The 12,987-nt window shown below is 39.9% G+C and overlaps 1 protein-coding gene across 5 annotated transcripts in view; it reads left to right on the forward strand.

Moving 5' to 3' along the window:
- Positions 1-12,987, forward strand: part of Thsd1 (thrombospondin type 1 domain containing 1) — a 29,235-nt gene that overhangs the window by 817 nt on the left and 15,431 nt on the right. For 3 of the 5 annotated variants that reach the window (XM_004844117.4, XM_004844116.4, XM_021257794.2), the window contains exons 2-3: positions 2,258-2,393; positions 5,896-6,861. In XM_004844117.4, coding sequence (XP_004844174.1) covers positions 2,336-2,393; positions 5,896-6,861 — 1,024 coding nt within the window. In that variant the 5' untranslated portion in view covers positions 2,258-2,335. Of the gene's footprint in view, positions 1-2,257; positions 2,394-5,714; positions 6,862-12,987 lie in introns of all 5 variants that reach the window. The other 2 variants (XM_087197378.1, XM_021257795.2) reach the window with 1 other exon arrangement.

Raw genomic sequence — 12,987 nt, forward strand, 5'->3', positions numbered from 1 at the left:
TTTTCGGACAGCTATGAGGGTATGTAGGTGGTTTCAGCAAAAACGTGGGATTTAAAGTTGGGTGTTGCCATTAGTCATTGAGAATATTCACAGCCTCTCCCCACCTTCTCAGCTGGGGAGTATAGACTTTTAAGTATGTGAATGTTGTATATAAGCTGGGTTTTTGTTTGTTTCTTGTTGCTGGGAATCCAATGCTTGGCCATCAGCATGCTAGGCAAATGCTCTCCCTCTGAGACCCAGCCCCTATACAAATATTTTAAAATGTGTTTAAATGATGTTCCTGAGGTTTTACGTTCTTTTTTTTTTTTTTTTTTTTTTTGGTACCGGGGATCGAACTCGGATCCTTGCATTTGCAAGGCAGGCGCCAGAACCAGAGCTAAATCCCCGGCCCGGTCTTCCGTTCTTAAAATGATTCTCAAGCCAAATATTGTAGGTAGCCAGTACTGGAATATGTACCAACATGTTGAAAGAAAATAAGCAAGTAAGGTAGACAAAAAAATTAAAGAGGTATATTATAGTCACGATCGTAATTCATATTATGATTTCCAGGTAGTCTGGCTTATTTTATAATTCCATTTCTGATTTAGAACTCCATTATCACACAATTCTGTGTCTTACTGGTTATTTTCTTAAGAAGAAAAATGTAGTATAATCACAAAAATCAGTTAATGCCCCCTGTCAATGATTATCGTGGGGAAGCAGGCAATTTGAGAAAAGCTGACTCAACTTTGGGGAGTTTTCTTTGCTCCAGTTTGGTTATTGTGTATCAGTGACTTAAAGGAGACTTTTTTTTTTTTTGGTATCAGGGATTGAACCCAGGACCTTTTGCTTTCGAGGCAGCCGTTGGCACCACTGAAGTATATCCCTGCCCTTAAAGGAGACGTTTTAATTGCCCTACTGCCCAAACTCCTCCAGAGATCGCACCATACTTTCCTGGAGAGCTTACCTGCTGTTTTTGGCCAGGTTTCCCTATCCAAGTTCAGGGAAGGGACCGGTCAAATCTGTGACTAATTTCACCAAATCAGAACTTTTTGGGTGTGCCAAGGAGAGGGAGCCCTATTTATCTGCATAATTACATTTCAAATCTCAGCTTCTACTTCAGGAAGCACAGTATTCCCTTTATAAGTCATTGCTTGCTGAAAGAAACCTAATAGAGACATACTAGTTTCCTTCTCATTGAATTTTGGCTTATTTCAGTCAATCTTAATTCAGTTTATTTCTGTTCTTAACTGCAGGGATGTAACATATATTTGGAATATAATATACTTGCTCATTAAAAATAGTATTAACTATGGGACTGGGGTTGTAGTTCAGTGGTACAGTACTTGTCTAGTGTGCATGAGGTCCTGGGTTTGATCCCCAGCACCTTAAAAATATTTAACTATAAATAACGGAGGGGTAGTAAACATTAAGAAAATATATACTTAGTTACTTTCAATAGAATACAGTTTGCTAGATTCTGATATGAAAAACTGGTCTTACATGGCCTGCATCTTTTTCTATATTCGAATAGTCTAATATTTGTATCAACATAAGTGCCTTTTACTACACATCACTCTGGATCAGTAAGGTCTTCTCTGCCTTGCTAGGTAGTCTGGGAAGATTCCTGCATGAATCATACTAGCAATAAGAAATATTGGAAGACTGACAGGAGATGATAATTGTTACTTACCTGTTTTGTCTTTAGGCTACACTAAACGAGGAGTCAGGGCCACATGGAGTTTACATTTAGTTGTAATACACTGGCTATCTTTTTCAAAGGTTTGATCATTTGGATAAAAGTCCTAGGAATCAAGAAATGAAACAATCCAGTCAATACACCAGTTGTGCAAGCCAGGTCAAGGGGTGGAAGTAGGGTGACATACACAGCACAATGCTAAATGAGTTTGGCAAAAATTTAGTCAATTGATCAGTGTGAAATGGCAAGCATATAAGTAATGTGAAAATGTATTATGCAGATTTGCTGTTTACTTTGATAAAATTAAACAAGTAACAAACTCCACTTAAGGATGTTCTATAAAGATAAAGATTTTGGTGTTTTGCAAAGATAATTTTGGCATTGGGCATACCTAACTATTCACAAGTCAGCTTTAATGGAACCAAAGGGAATAGTAAAATTATTTATCATTGCCCAGGGAAAATTAGTGTCTTCCCTGTTTTCCTTTTGATATTACCTTGGAAGTCTGACTTTATAGAATAGCTTTGTCATTTCAAAATCATTATGTGGAGTCACCATTTTTTTGAGTTCTAATTTCAGGCATTTTTGAAAAAAATCACAATTTGGCTGTGAAAAAGGACATGAGGAGACTAAAGACTTGGGATTTTGCTGATCAGGATGAAACCAATGTTGAAGGACTTTTCAAATCTGTTGCTGGTGGTGCTCTGTGACTATGGTGAGTATTATGACTATACTTCATCCTATAGTTATCACTAAATAAATATGAATGTGTTGTTTATAAATGCATTGATGCTGATGCTCCTTTGTGGAGGATGCAGGGCAGGGCCATTGGTACCTTTTAAACTGTGATCTGGCAACCCTGAGTTTGCTGAAAGTGATTTACAGGTTCTACATAATTGATTCAAATTTTACTTTAATATATTTTTAATCTTAAAAAAACTAACAACTATTTTAACAAATTAGAAAATAGCATGTTACCCTGAGTTGTCTTTGATCGATTTCTCGGCATTTCAGTATAAGCCATTTTATACCCACCCACACATAAACACAACACTGATGTTTTATATATTCTATAAGATTTCAGTTGAGAGTTTTACTGTTACAGTATCTTTGGAACTAGTGTGAACTTCTATCCTTCCCAAGTGTATACTTAGACAAGTTTCTTAGTCTCTTTCCACTTTAGCAATAACATTGACTGCACAAGGTTGTTAGAATAAATGAATGTGGAATATCTTGAATGGCTGACCACATAGTAGGTGCTTAAAGTTAGTTCTCTTCAGTTTGTTTCAACTAGAAACAATTTATTTCTCAGAGTTTTATGCAACTACTGAACTAATAAAGTCAATACTATGACATTATTGCCACTACTTTTGATGATTTCTAAGTATTCCATAGATAACTAAGCAAGTAATGGTGTGAGGATGGAAACTGTCTTCAAATTTGATGTAGAAATTGTAATCCAAGAGTCAGAGAATCCTGGCTTGTATAATATCTGTGGCATAGCTAGTGAAATGGAACAGAGCACGTGTAGTTCTTTTTATCCAGTAGATCTCTTTTCTCAGACTTCTTTTTTTAAAGTTTATTTAGATAAGAAGATACTTAAGAAAAACCAGTGTTGGATTAATTTCCTTTAAAGTAACTTATTACTACTTAAAAACAGATTCCTCTACATTTAATAGCCCCTGCAGAAATTATTACTTTCCTTGTTTCATAATGATAAAATATCAAAATTCTTCATTTAAACAAAGCATACAAGGATGTTTATTGTTAAGTGCAAAATGCCTTACTTGAATATGGAAACAAAAGTTGAATGAGCATGCAATAGAAATAGAAGCTGAGTACACAGGCCACTAATGGAAAAGAAGATATTTTCAGGGCTGGGGACTTAGCTCAGTGGCACCATGCCTGCCTTGCAAGCGCAAGGTCCTGAGTTCGATCCCTGGTACCAAAAAAAAAAAAGATATTTTCATAGATCTGTTTTTCCCCATTATCTCCTTTTGATACAGAAAAAAATATACCATTACTAGTTTTTTTTTTTAAAATCAACATGCTTATATAGACTAAAGAAATGGGGAGAAGGGAAATTCAGAAATAGAGAAATAAGGATGTGGTAGAACCAAATGAAAATACCTGCTCATCTGCAGGAACAGGAGCTCTGGAGTACATTAGCAATCTCTCCGTTCAGTGAACACCCCCTATTTGCTGGTGCTGTGTCTTTCTTTCATTGATTGGCTCCCATCAAATTAGAGTCTGATCAGCCTCATTCTTGTCATTCACAGTAGATTCCTATTAATAAACTAATTATCATGTGCCTCTTAATCTTAACATGCACTCTAAATGATCCTGCACCCTTTAGATTCAAATTAATACGACTTTACTCTTAGTCTTATCTCCTTCCTTGGGCTGCAGTAAGTGCTGGAGTCTCTTTGGCCACTAGTTCACAAAAGGTATAAGAGTGGCTGTGAACCAGGAGATAAGGTGCACAAGAATCAACCGCCTTAGACACAAGAGAATATCCATCCCTCAACTTCTGCTTTGCCTAAGTGAGAAAAAACAAAACAACTTTACCCTATTACAAATTTCATATAAGTAGTAACCCAGCATTCAAGTCTACCCAAGTTTTATATATTTTATTTCTCCTCATCTCAAATAAGAAATAGATGAATGCAGAACTAACTAAAGTAACACTTCTATGTACCAATATATTTATGTATTGTTTCTTTCTTTTCTTTTTTTTTTTTTGGTACTGGGGATAGAACTCGGGTCCTTGCACTTATGCAGCAGGCAGTGAAACCACTGAGCTAAATCCCTGGCCCTCATGTGTTGTTTCTAATAATCATTCATTGAATACTTATAAGGGTATTTTGGACTACAAACCCAAACCAAAAAAATCACAAGTCCCTTTGGACATATTTAATATATGATATGTATATATTATACACGGGTGAGGTATATATAGTAGAAATAATAAATTCAAATTATATGAATTATTTTTCAAACTTAAAGTGTGCTGCAGTCCTCTAAGTCCAGAATCATTTCTTACCCAGCCATAGACCAGCTGATTGTCTCATCACCAAATTCTGCCTTCGATATATATTTGGATAGGTTTCAAAATAGAAACAAGGGGGACTGGGGGGTTTAGCTCAGTGGTTCCGCCACCTGCCCCACAAACGCAAGGACCCGAGTTCTATCCCCAGTACCATAAAAAATAAATAAATAAATAAATAAATAAAGTAAAATAAAACAAAATAGAAACAAGGATTCTTTTTTTTTCCTTTGGTAAAATAAAACAAAATAGAAACAAGGATTCTTTTTTTCTTTTCCTTTGGTAAAAGAAAACAAAATAGAAACAAGAATTCCTTTTTTTTTTCCCTTTGGTACGGGGGATCGAACTCAGGACCTTGTGCTTGCGAGGCAAGCAGCAGAACCACTGAGCTAAATCCCCAGGCCCTAAACAAGAATTCTTGTGTGTTTGTGTTCTTTGTACTATTCACTTCAGCTGCTCTGCTGGGCCTCTTTTTAAAAGATATGATTGGTCCTAACTATGATACTCAGGAGACTAGAAGTCATTTGCCCTATTTAGGCCATCACCAGTTGCTGAAATGTCATTAAAATTGCCAAGAACAAACCTAAATAACATAAATGTTCACTTTACCCCTTTGATGATCCATGCAGAATAAAGTTTCTTATTGACGTAAAAATTTGTATCTCACATAGAGAACACTTGTTCCTTTAGTTATAAAAATTCCCAGGTTCTTGTCTTGAATGTTAGACATAACTTTGAAGTAAACTTAGGTTCTTAGATTTTAAAATCTAGAGCAGTTTGTATTGTGTCCTTCAAACCAGGTTTTCTCTAATTTTGTAATATCCATTTCCCCAAATACCTAAACAGAGAATATGATTAACATGAGAAATATGAGGCATTGGATTTTTAACCTGAGAACTGTCAACTGTTATTCTAGCTTCATAGATTTTCATTGCACGTGTATGTTGAATGTTGTGAATAACTAACTCATTATTTTAAACTTCATGAAAGGTGGTGACAGAACAGAGCCACTTAGCATGGAACAAGCTCAGTGCCCAGCTCCCAGAAGCTGTATGCCATTTCATCCTTAGCTTTGTTCTGACTTCTCTAGTGTCTGAAATATTGTTTTCATCAGTGTCACCAATGGTGCTGTTCAAATGCATCTTCTAAACACTAATTCTGCCCATTTCAGTCCTTGGAGAAGCTGAATATCTTCTTTTGAGAGAGCCCGGCCATGTAGCACTGAGCAACAGCACAGTGTCAGTGGATTTCCAGTATTTTGATAGTGCTAATGGGACACTGAGGAATGTATCTGTCCTGCTGTTGGAGGCCAACACCAATCAGACTGTCATCACCAAGTATCTCCTAACTAATGAGTCCCAGGGAACACTCGAGTTTGAGTGCTTCTACTTCAAAGAGGCAGGTGATTACTGGTTCATCATGACTCCTGAAGTGTCAGACAACAGTACTTTAGTCCCCTGGCTGGAGAAGCGTGTCTTTCTTAAGGTGGAATGGCCTGTCTTTCATGTTGACTTGAATAGGACGTCCCAGGCAGCAGAAGGCACCTTCCAGGTAGGCCTTTTTGCCAGTCAACCTCTATGCCCATTTCCTATGGCCAAGCCCAGCATGTTGGTAGATGTCATCTTCACCAACAGTCTCCCTGAGACAAGAACAAGTCCAGGACAGCCACTGGAAATAAGAACCAGCAAAAGGACAGATCTCATGCAAAGTCAGTGGGTTGAGTTTGGCTGTGCACCTGTGGGGCCAGAAGCCTATGTCACCGTGGTGCTGAAGCTGCTTGGCCAAGACTCGGTCATTACTTCTACAGGACCCATTGACCTGGCCCAGAAATTTGGATACAAGTTGATGATGGTGCCGGAACTCATGTGTGAGTCCAGGGTGGAGGTGATGATCTTGCCTCCACCATGTATCTTTGTCCAAGGAGTAGTTACTGTCTTCAAGGAGGCCCCTAGACGTCCTGGGGAAAGAACAGTTAAGCTTGCTGAAAACAGCTTACCTCTGGGAGAGAGAAGAACAGTATTTAACTGCACTTTGTTTGACGTGGGAAAGAATAAATATTGCTTTAACTTTGGCAATTCAAGAAGAAGCCACTTTTCTGCAAAGGAGAAGGAATGCATGCTAATTCAGAGAACTATAGGTTAGTATTGAGATTTTTAAACATTTAAAAATAGGATTAGGGGCCTCTCTAAGCTACTTTGCTTTGGGAGTGCCGTCTGGCCAGGCTAAGGTCTGTTTTACTTTCCAACTTGTCCCGTGTGTTCCTTCCCGGGTGTTCTTTGCTGTAGTCAGCTCCTGGGAGCGTTTGGTAAGGCCCTCAGTCTTACATTTTGGAGGCCCCAGCGAGATCCCTGGGCAGGAACCCTGGTTCAGCCGAGACTCTGTGGCGGGATCCAGCAGGAGACTCTCAGGCACAGACCTCAGAAAACCTCTGGAGGTAAGTTTTTGGCCGGTTGCAACCGTTTGTTAAGTCAGGAGTGAGGTGGCTGCCGGGCTGGTAAGCCTCCCCTGACCCCAAGGTTCCTGACGAGGAACAAGGGAAGATTTAGTTTCATTTCTGTTGTGGCGCCCGTTCGTCTTGTCGTTCGTACGTTAGTGTCCTGTCTGTTGTGTGTTTAATTTTGTATTTCTTTCCAAACCATCAGGGCAGAGATGGGAGGATCCTGCTCCAAGAATACCCCATTGGATTGTTTTCTCACTAATTTTAAATTGACTTTTTTCCCTGAACAGGAGGACGAATATGGGGTTAAATTCTCTCATGGATGGGGGCCGGGGATTTAGCTCAGTGGTTTCGCTGCCTGCTGCGCAAGTGCAAGGACCTGAGTTCAATCCCCGGTACCAATAAAAAAAAATAAATAGGATTAGGGTCTTCATGTAAAATTATTATGTAAAATTTAAGTGAACCTTAGGTGAACTATACTATCTTTTTTTTTTTTTTTGGTACCAGGGATCGAATTCAGGACCTTGCGTTTATGAGGCAGGCACAGCACCACTGAGCTAAATCCCCAGCCCTATAACATCTTTAATGGTTCAGTCTTCATCAATTGACATTACCTTCCTTATCTGAAAAATTGAGAGTACAGTCATTTCCCAGTGTTCAGAGAGAAATGGTTCCAGAATGTCGATATCAAAATGGTGCAGAATTGCATCTAATTTATGCACATCCTTTTGGCCATTTTAACTTATTTCTAGGTTACCTATAATAACTGATATAAATGCTATGTAAGTAGTTGTGATACTGCATTGTTCAGGGAATAATGACAAGAAAAATGTCTGTACAAGTTCAATACAGACAGGTTTTTTTTTTTTTCTTTTGGAACATGTTCCATCCATGGATAGTTGAATTTATGGATATGGGGCCTGTGGGAGGTAAAGCAGGGCAATTATACTTGTACATAGACCCACTTAATCTCTTTAGGTTTCAGTTTCCTGTCAGGAAATCAGGGATGATAAAAGTACCTACCTCAGAACTGTAGGGACTAAATTAAATAAAAGTAATGTTTTTAAGCGTCAGACCCATCATCCTTCCCTGACAACGTGGAAGAAGTGTCATTCTCCAGTAACAGATCAACACTCCTCTCCATTGTGGAGCTGGTATAGAAGAATTACTAATAAATTTTAACTATTCTTAGATTATATTTTTAAAAAATCATATCACATCATATAGTAAGTCCATGGCAGAGATTAGAATTTAAATTGTATTTAGTAGCTTCTGTTTTCTTCTGCTGAGCAAGTCTGTTCTCTTTTAAGTCATTATAGGAATGAAGCCATTTTAGTGATAAATGGAAGCAAGATGCCTTCATATTCTGTATTCTTTGTGTACCACACAGTGCTGGGGATTGAACACAGCCTTGTGCATGGTAGGCAAGTGCTCTGTCACTTTGCTACCACCCCTCTGCCTCATACTGCTCTTTGCATCTCTTTCCCTTTACCAGGTGCAAGCCTGGTCTTAGCAAGTGGTTTTATTTGGCAGAGATTATCTGGTTCGCTCACCTGTTGTTCTTACCTTCATCTCACTGAGCCCAGGGCGCCCTGACTGCCCAACCTTCTGACTTTTTGTAACCACAGGTGTTCCTTTTTCTTTTTTTGGTACCAGGGGTCAAACTCAGGACCTTGTGCTTGCTTTCAAGGCAGGCACAGCACCACAGAGCTAAATCCCCGGCCAGGTGTTTATTGCTCTAGATCTCTGCCCACTTCCATTCCTTAAAAGTCTACTCTCTCCTCTTCTGCTGGCCACTTGTCCACTTATATTCACCTCTGTAACCCACCTAGATTCCATGGCCCATCCCTTTATCACCCCCCACCAATGTCCTAAATTCCTTTGCCCTATTGTCCTTTTCTTGCACAGATCAGGTCTCATCCTAGCTCCACATTAACCCAGCCATTTGCTGGCTGTCCATTGGACTCAAGCTGCTGAGGCTGCATGACAAGGTCACATCCAGGCTGACTGGTGTTGCCATGGCTGGCTCATGTCTCCATCCTCAGCTGTGACTCCATGCTACCCAACAGGTTGTCCTGGCCAGCTCCTGTTCCTTCCTGCACTGCCCAGTAGCTCATGTATGCCTCCTCCACTCATCTTCAACCCTCCCTTATGGCTAACTCTCAGAATTGACTTTACCTTCTGTCACACAGGGCAGCTAGAAGCCATTAGGTGGGAACGCCGCACTCTCTCACTAAAGGTCTGTGAGCCTGTCGGTGTCAGGCTCTTTCTTTAACCATGGAAGAAGTATTCCTCCAGTATGAAGTCGACCCTCCCTTCCACTGTGGAGTTCAGCCTCTCTGCTCATTTCTGGAACCTTCTGTTAATCATTATAGCCCTCTCAACTCTTGTCTTTAACAGACCTTTCTTATAAGGGCTCATTTCCATCAACTTTTAAATGCACTTAATTTTCTTATCTAAAAACAAAACAAAAATTCAGCCTCATATTCTCTCCTAGACATTAGACGTTACTCTCTCTTCCCTTTTTTTTTTGGTACTGAGGATCGAACTCGGGTCCTTGTGCTGTCGAGGCAGGTGGCGGAACCACTGAGCTAAATCCCTGGCCTCTCTGTTCTTCCCTTGATAGCCCACTTTCTTGAAAAACTTTGCTTACACTTTGGAGTTCATTTCTTTGCCTTACATTGATTTCTCAACAGTTTCTCACAAACTGACTCTTCCCTGCAAACACTAACTAAAATCAGTCAGCAAATGCATTTTAGGTCCCCAAATCCAGGGCTATTTTTCACTGACCTTTCTTTTGTGATTCCATACCTATGTTGCTTACCTTCCACCTCCCTGGCTGCTCCTTCGTAATGTCTTGCTGGATAGTTCCACCACCTTGTCTCATCCTTAACAGGTGGTCATCTCTCCTCACATGCTTGCCAGGAGATTGCTATCCTGATACTGATGAATCCAGTTGAGCATCTCTCCCCTGCCCTTGCCCTGCTGAATAGCTGGCATCCCTCAGCTGTCTCCAGTGTATCTCAAAGGCAGCACTTGTGGTATTGGACTCGTCATCTTACCTCTAACTGAAGCCACTCCTCAGTGTAGGACTCCACTGCCTGTCTTTCTGTTCAAAGCAGAAACCTGAGTTTCCCTTATGTCTTTCACTCCTATATCTAATAGGACACTGAGCCCTCTGGCTTTTGTCTTGAGGGTGTCTGACTCCCTTTACTTCTACCCAGTTCCACAATATCACTGTTTAAGCCACCATCATCCCTTACCTGGACTTTTGCAAGAATTCTAATTCATTCTCAGCCATCCATTTAATTCTTTACTGCAGCTGGAGAGATTATTTAAAATTCAGGTTGGCTGAGGCTGTTCTACTTAAAACCTTTTAGTAACCTCACTTGGCATGAGGATGGAACTCCACAAGGCCCTCAGTGGTCAAGCTGCCCCCTCTTGCCAGTCACCATTTCTGTGCTGGGGACTGGAACAGCCTCCTCCCATCATCCCCTGGTTAATGTCTCCTCCAGGACTCCACTTGAATTAGTCTTCCTCCACCCCAGGCTGGCTGACTTCTCTTACCCTAACTTGTTGCAGTGTCCTTCCGTTCTTCTTTCATGGCATTTGTCACTTCGGCCATTTCTTGTTATTGTTGTCTTCCCCTTTCAACCCCCCACCCCCCACCCCCTGCCAGTTGGAGAAACTTATTTGGTGGCAAAACTCAATTTATGTGGACATTAAACTACTAATGGTCAAACTTTTTTTTTTTTTTGGTACTGGGGATAGAGCTTGGGTCCTTGCGCTTGCGTGGCAGGCGGTGAAACCACTGAGCTAAATCCCCGGCCCATGGTCAAACTATTAATGGCCTTTATTTGGCTTGCTTGGTTTGCTTGACACATTAATAGGTGCTCAATGCATATTTTAAAAAGTGAAAATTGAACTCAGGTATGGCTAGCCTCAGTTAGGTATTAGAAAAACAGGTTGAACTAATTTGATGGTCCAAGATATTCTTGTCTTTTCCAAGAAGGTATATGTACAAGGAAAAAAAATTCTGACCGAATTTAATGTAAATAAATCAAGAGAAATCAAGACATTTGGATTATTTGATTAAAGACTTTTGGGGCAGGCATGCCATCTTATTGATACTCTGGGCCACTGGGCCTTCTACAGATGTGTCCAGCCAATGTCAAACGACAGGTTTTCTATAACAGCAGCCGGGGAAGGATTCTGGAAATGGGCTGAACAGGGAGTGGTCCTCTGCCCAGTCAGAGAGTGGTCAGGGTCTCCCTAGGAGCTGTTCCTTGCAGCAGCAGCTATGCACATCCAAACAGCAGGACGGGAAACAGTAAGTGGAAGAGCTAAATGTATATTTTCCGTGTGGCAGATCTGCCCTGACTCTGATTGTTCAGCTAAGAGGTGAAATTAATGTATGCAATAGGAACCTCAGTGCCTTATGTTTGTAGTATACATTGAACATCTCTGTTAAAAAACCTGAAATCCACAGTGTTCTAGAATCTGAAAACTTTCAGCACCACCATGATGCCACAGTAGAAAATTATACACTTGACTTCATGTGACAGGCTAGAGTCAAAACACAGGTGCACTAAAGATATTGTATGAAATTACAGAGTATGTGTATAAGATATATATGAAACATAAATGAATTTCATGTTTACATTTGGGTCCTATCCCTAAGATAGCTCATTATGTATTTATAGATACTCCAAAATCTCAAACACTTCTAATGCCAAGCATTTCAGATAATGGATATTCAACTTGTATATAAGTTTATGACTGAACTGATTTCTCTTTATTTTCTATTTAAGTTGACAGGGTTTTTTTGTTTGTTTTTTGGTACCAGGGATCAAACGCGGGACCTTCTGCTTTTGAGGCAGGCGGTGGAACCACTGAGCCAAATCCCCGGCCCTTAAATTGACAGTTTTGATCAGTAAAGACTTTTTTTTTTGAGACAAGGTCTCACAGTTCAGGCTGGCCTTGGATTCACTGTGTAGCTTAGGCTGACCTCGAACTTCTGTTGATCCTCCTGCCTTAGTCTCCCAAGTGCTGAGATTACAAAGACTGTCTTTTGTTGCCAGATGGTATCATTCAGGGATCTGCTGTGACTCATGTGAGCAACAGACTGAATTCTTTATTAGTTCTTTTTGAAAATGGAATAATGTATTTGCCTCTTTTTCTAGCTATGTATTAGGACCCTAGGATAGGATGTAAATAACAATTTATAGAAAATTTTGGATATTGCCAAAAATAACTATTGATGATCTTTATGCAGTAATTACTTTGCCTTAGGCAAAGTTTTAAGTGCTTTATGATTACTAACCTATTTAGTCCCAACAGTCCTGTAATTTAGATTCATTATGTTGTCTGTTTTATAGATGAGGAAATGGAGGCAGAGAAAGGCTAAGTAATTTGCCTAAAGTCAACAGTGGTTAAGTGGTAGAGCCATAACACACAACTGTGTGGTATATGGGTTAGGCCTGTGGCTTAGTGGCAGAGCACTTGCCTAGCATGTGTGGTAACCTGGGTTTGATCCTCCAGCAAAATAAGTAAAGAAACAAAACAAAACCAGATAGACTTATCTTGAGAGTTTGCTTTTATCACTATTTTATAATTGCTTTTCATGCAGTCACTTAACATTTCCTATGTTAAACAATCAAAAGCTTTTCGATTAACTCACTGATTCATCTTGTGCTGTCTACCCCTCTTGGAAGACCCATAAGTATAGGTCCACTGGGACCCATGCTTAGGAGTCCGCTGGGCCAGGCTTAGGCATAATTTATTATGGATGGATGTGAGTCTTGTTCTGTGCAAATATAATCTGCA

Source organism: Heterocephalus glaber, unplaced genomic scaffold (assembly GCF_053883595.1).
Source record: "Heterocephalus glaber isolate CG9 unplaced genomic scaffold, H.glaber_assembly_v1.0 deba00001666, whole genome shotgun sequence".
Classification (NCBI taxonomy): domain Eukaryota; kingdom Metazoa; phylum Chordata; class Mammalia; order Rodentia; family Bathyergidae; genus Heterocephalus; species Heterocephalus glaber.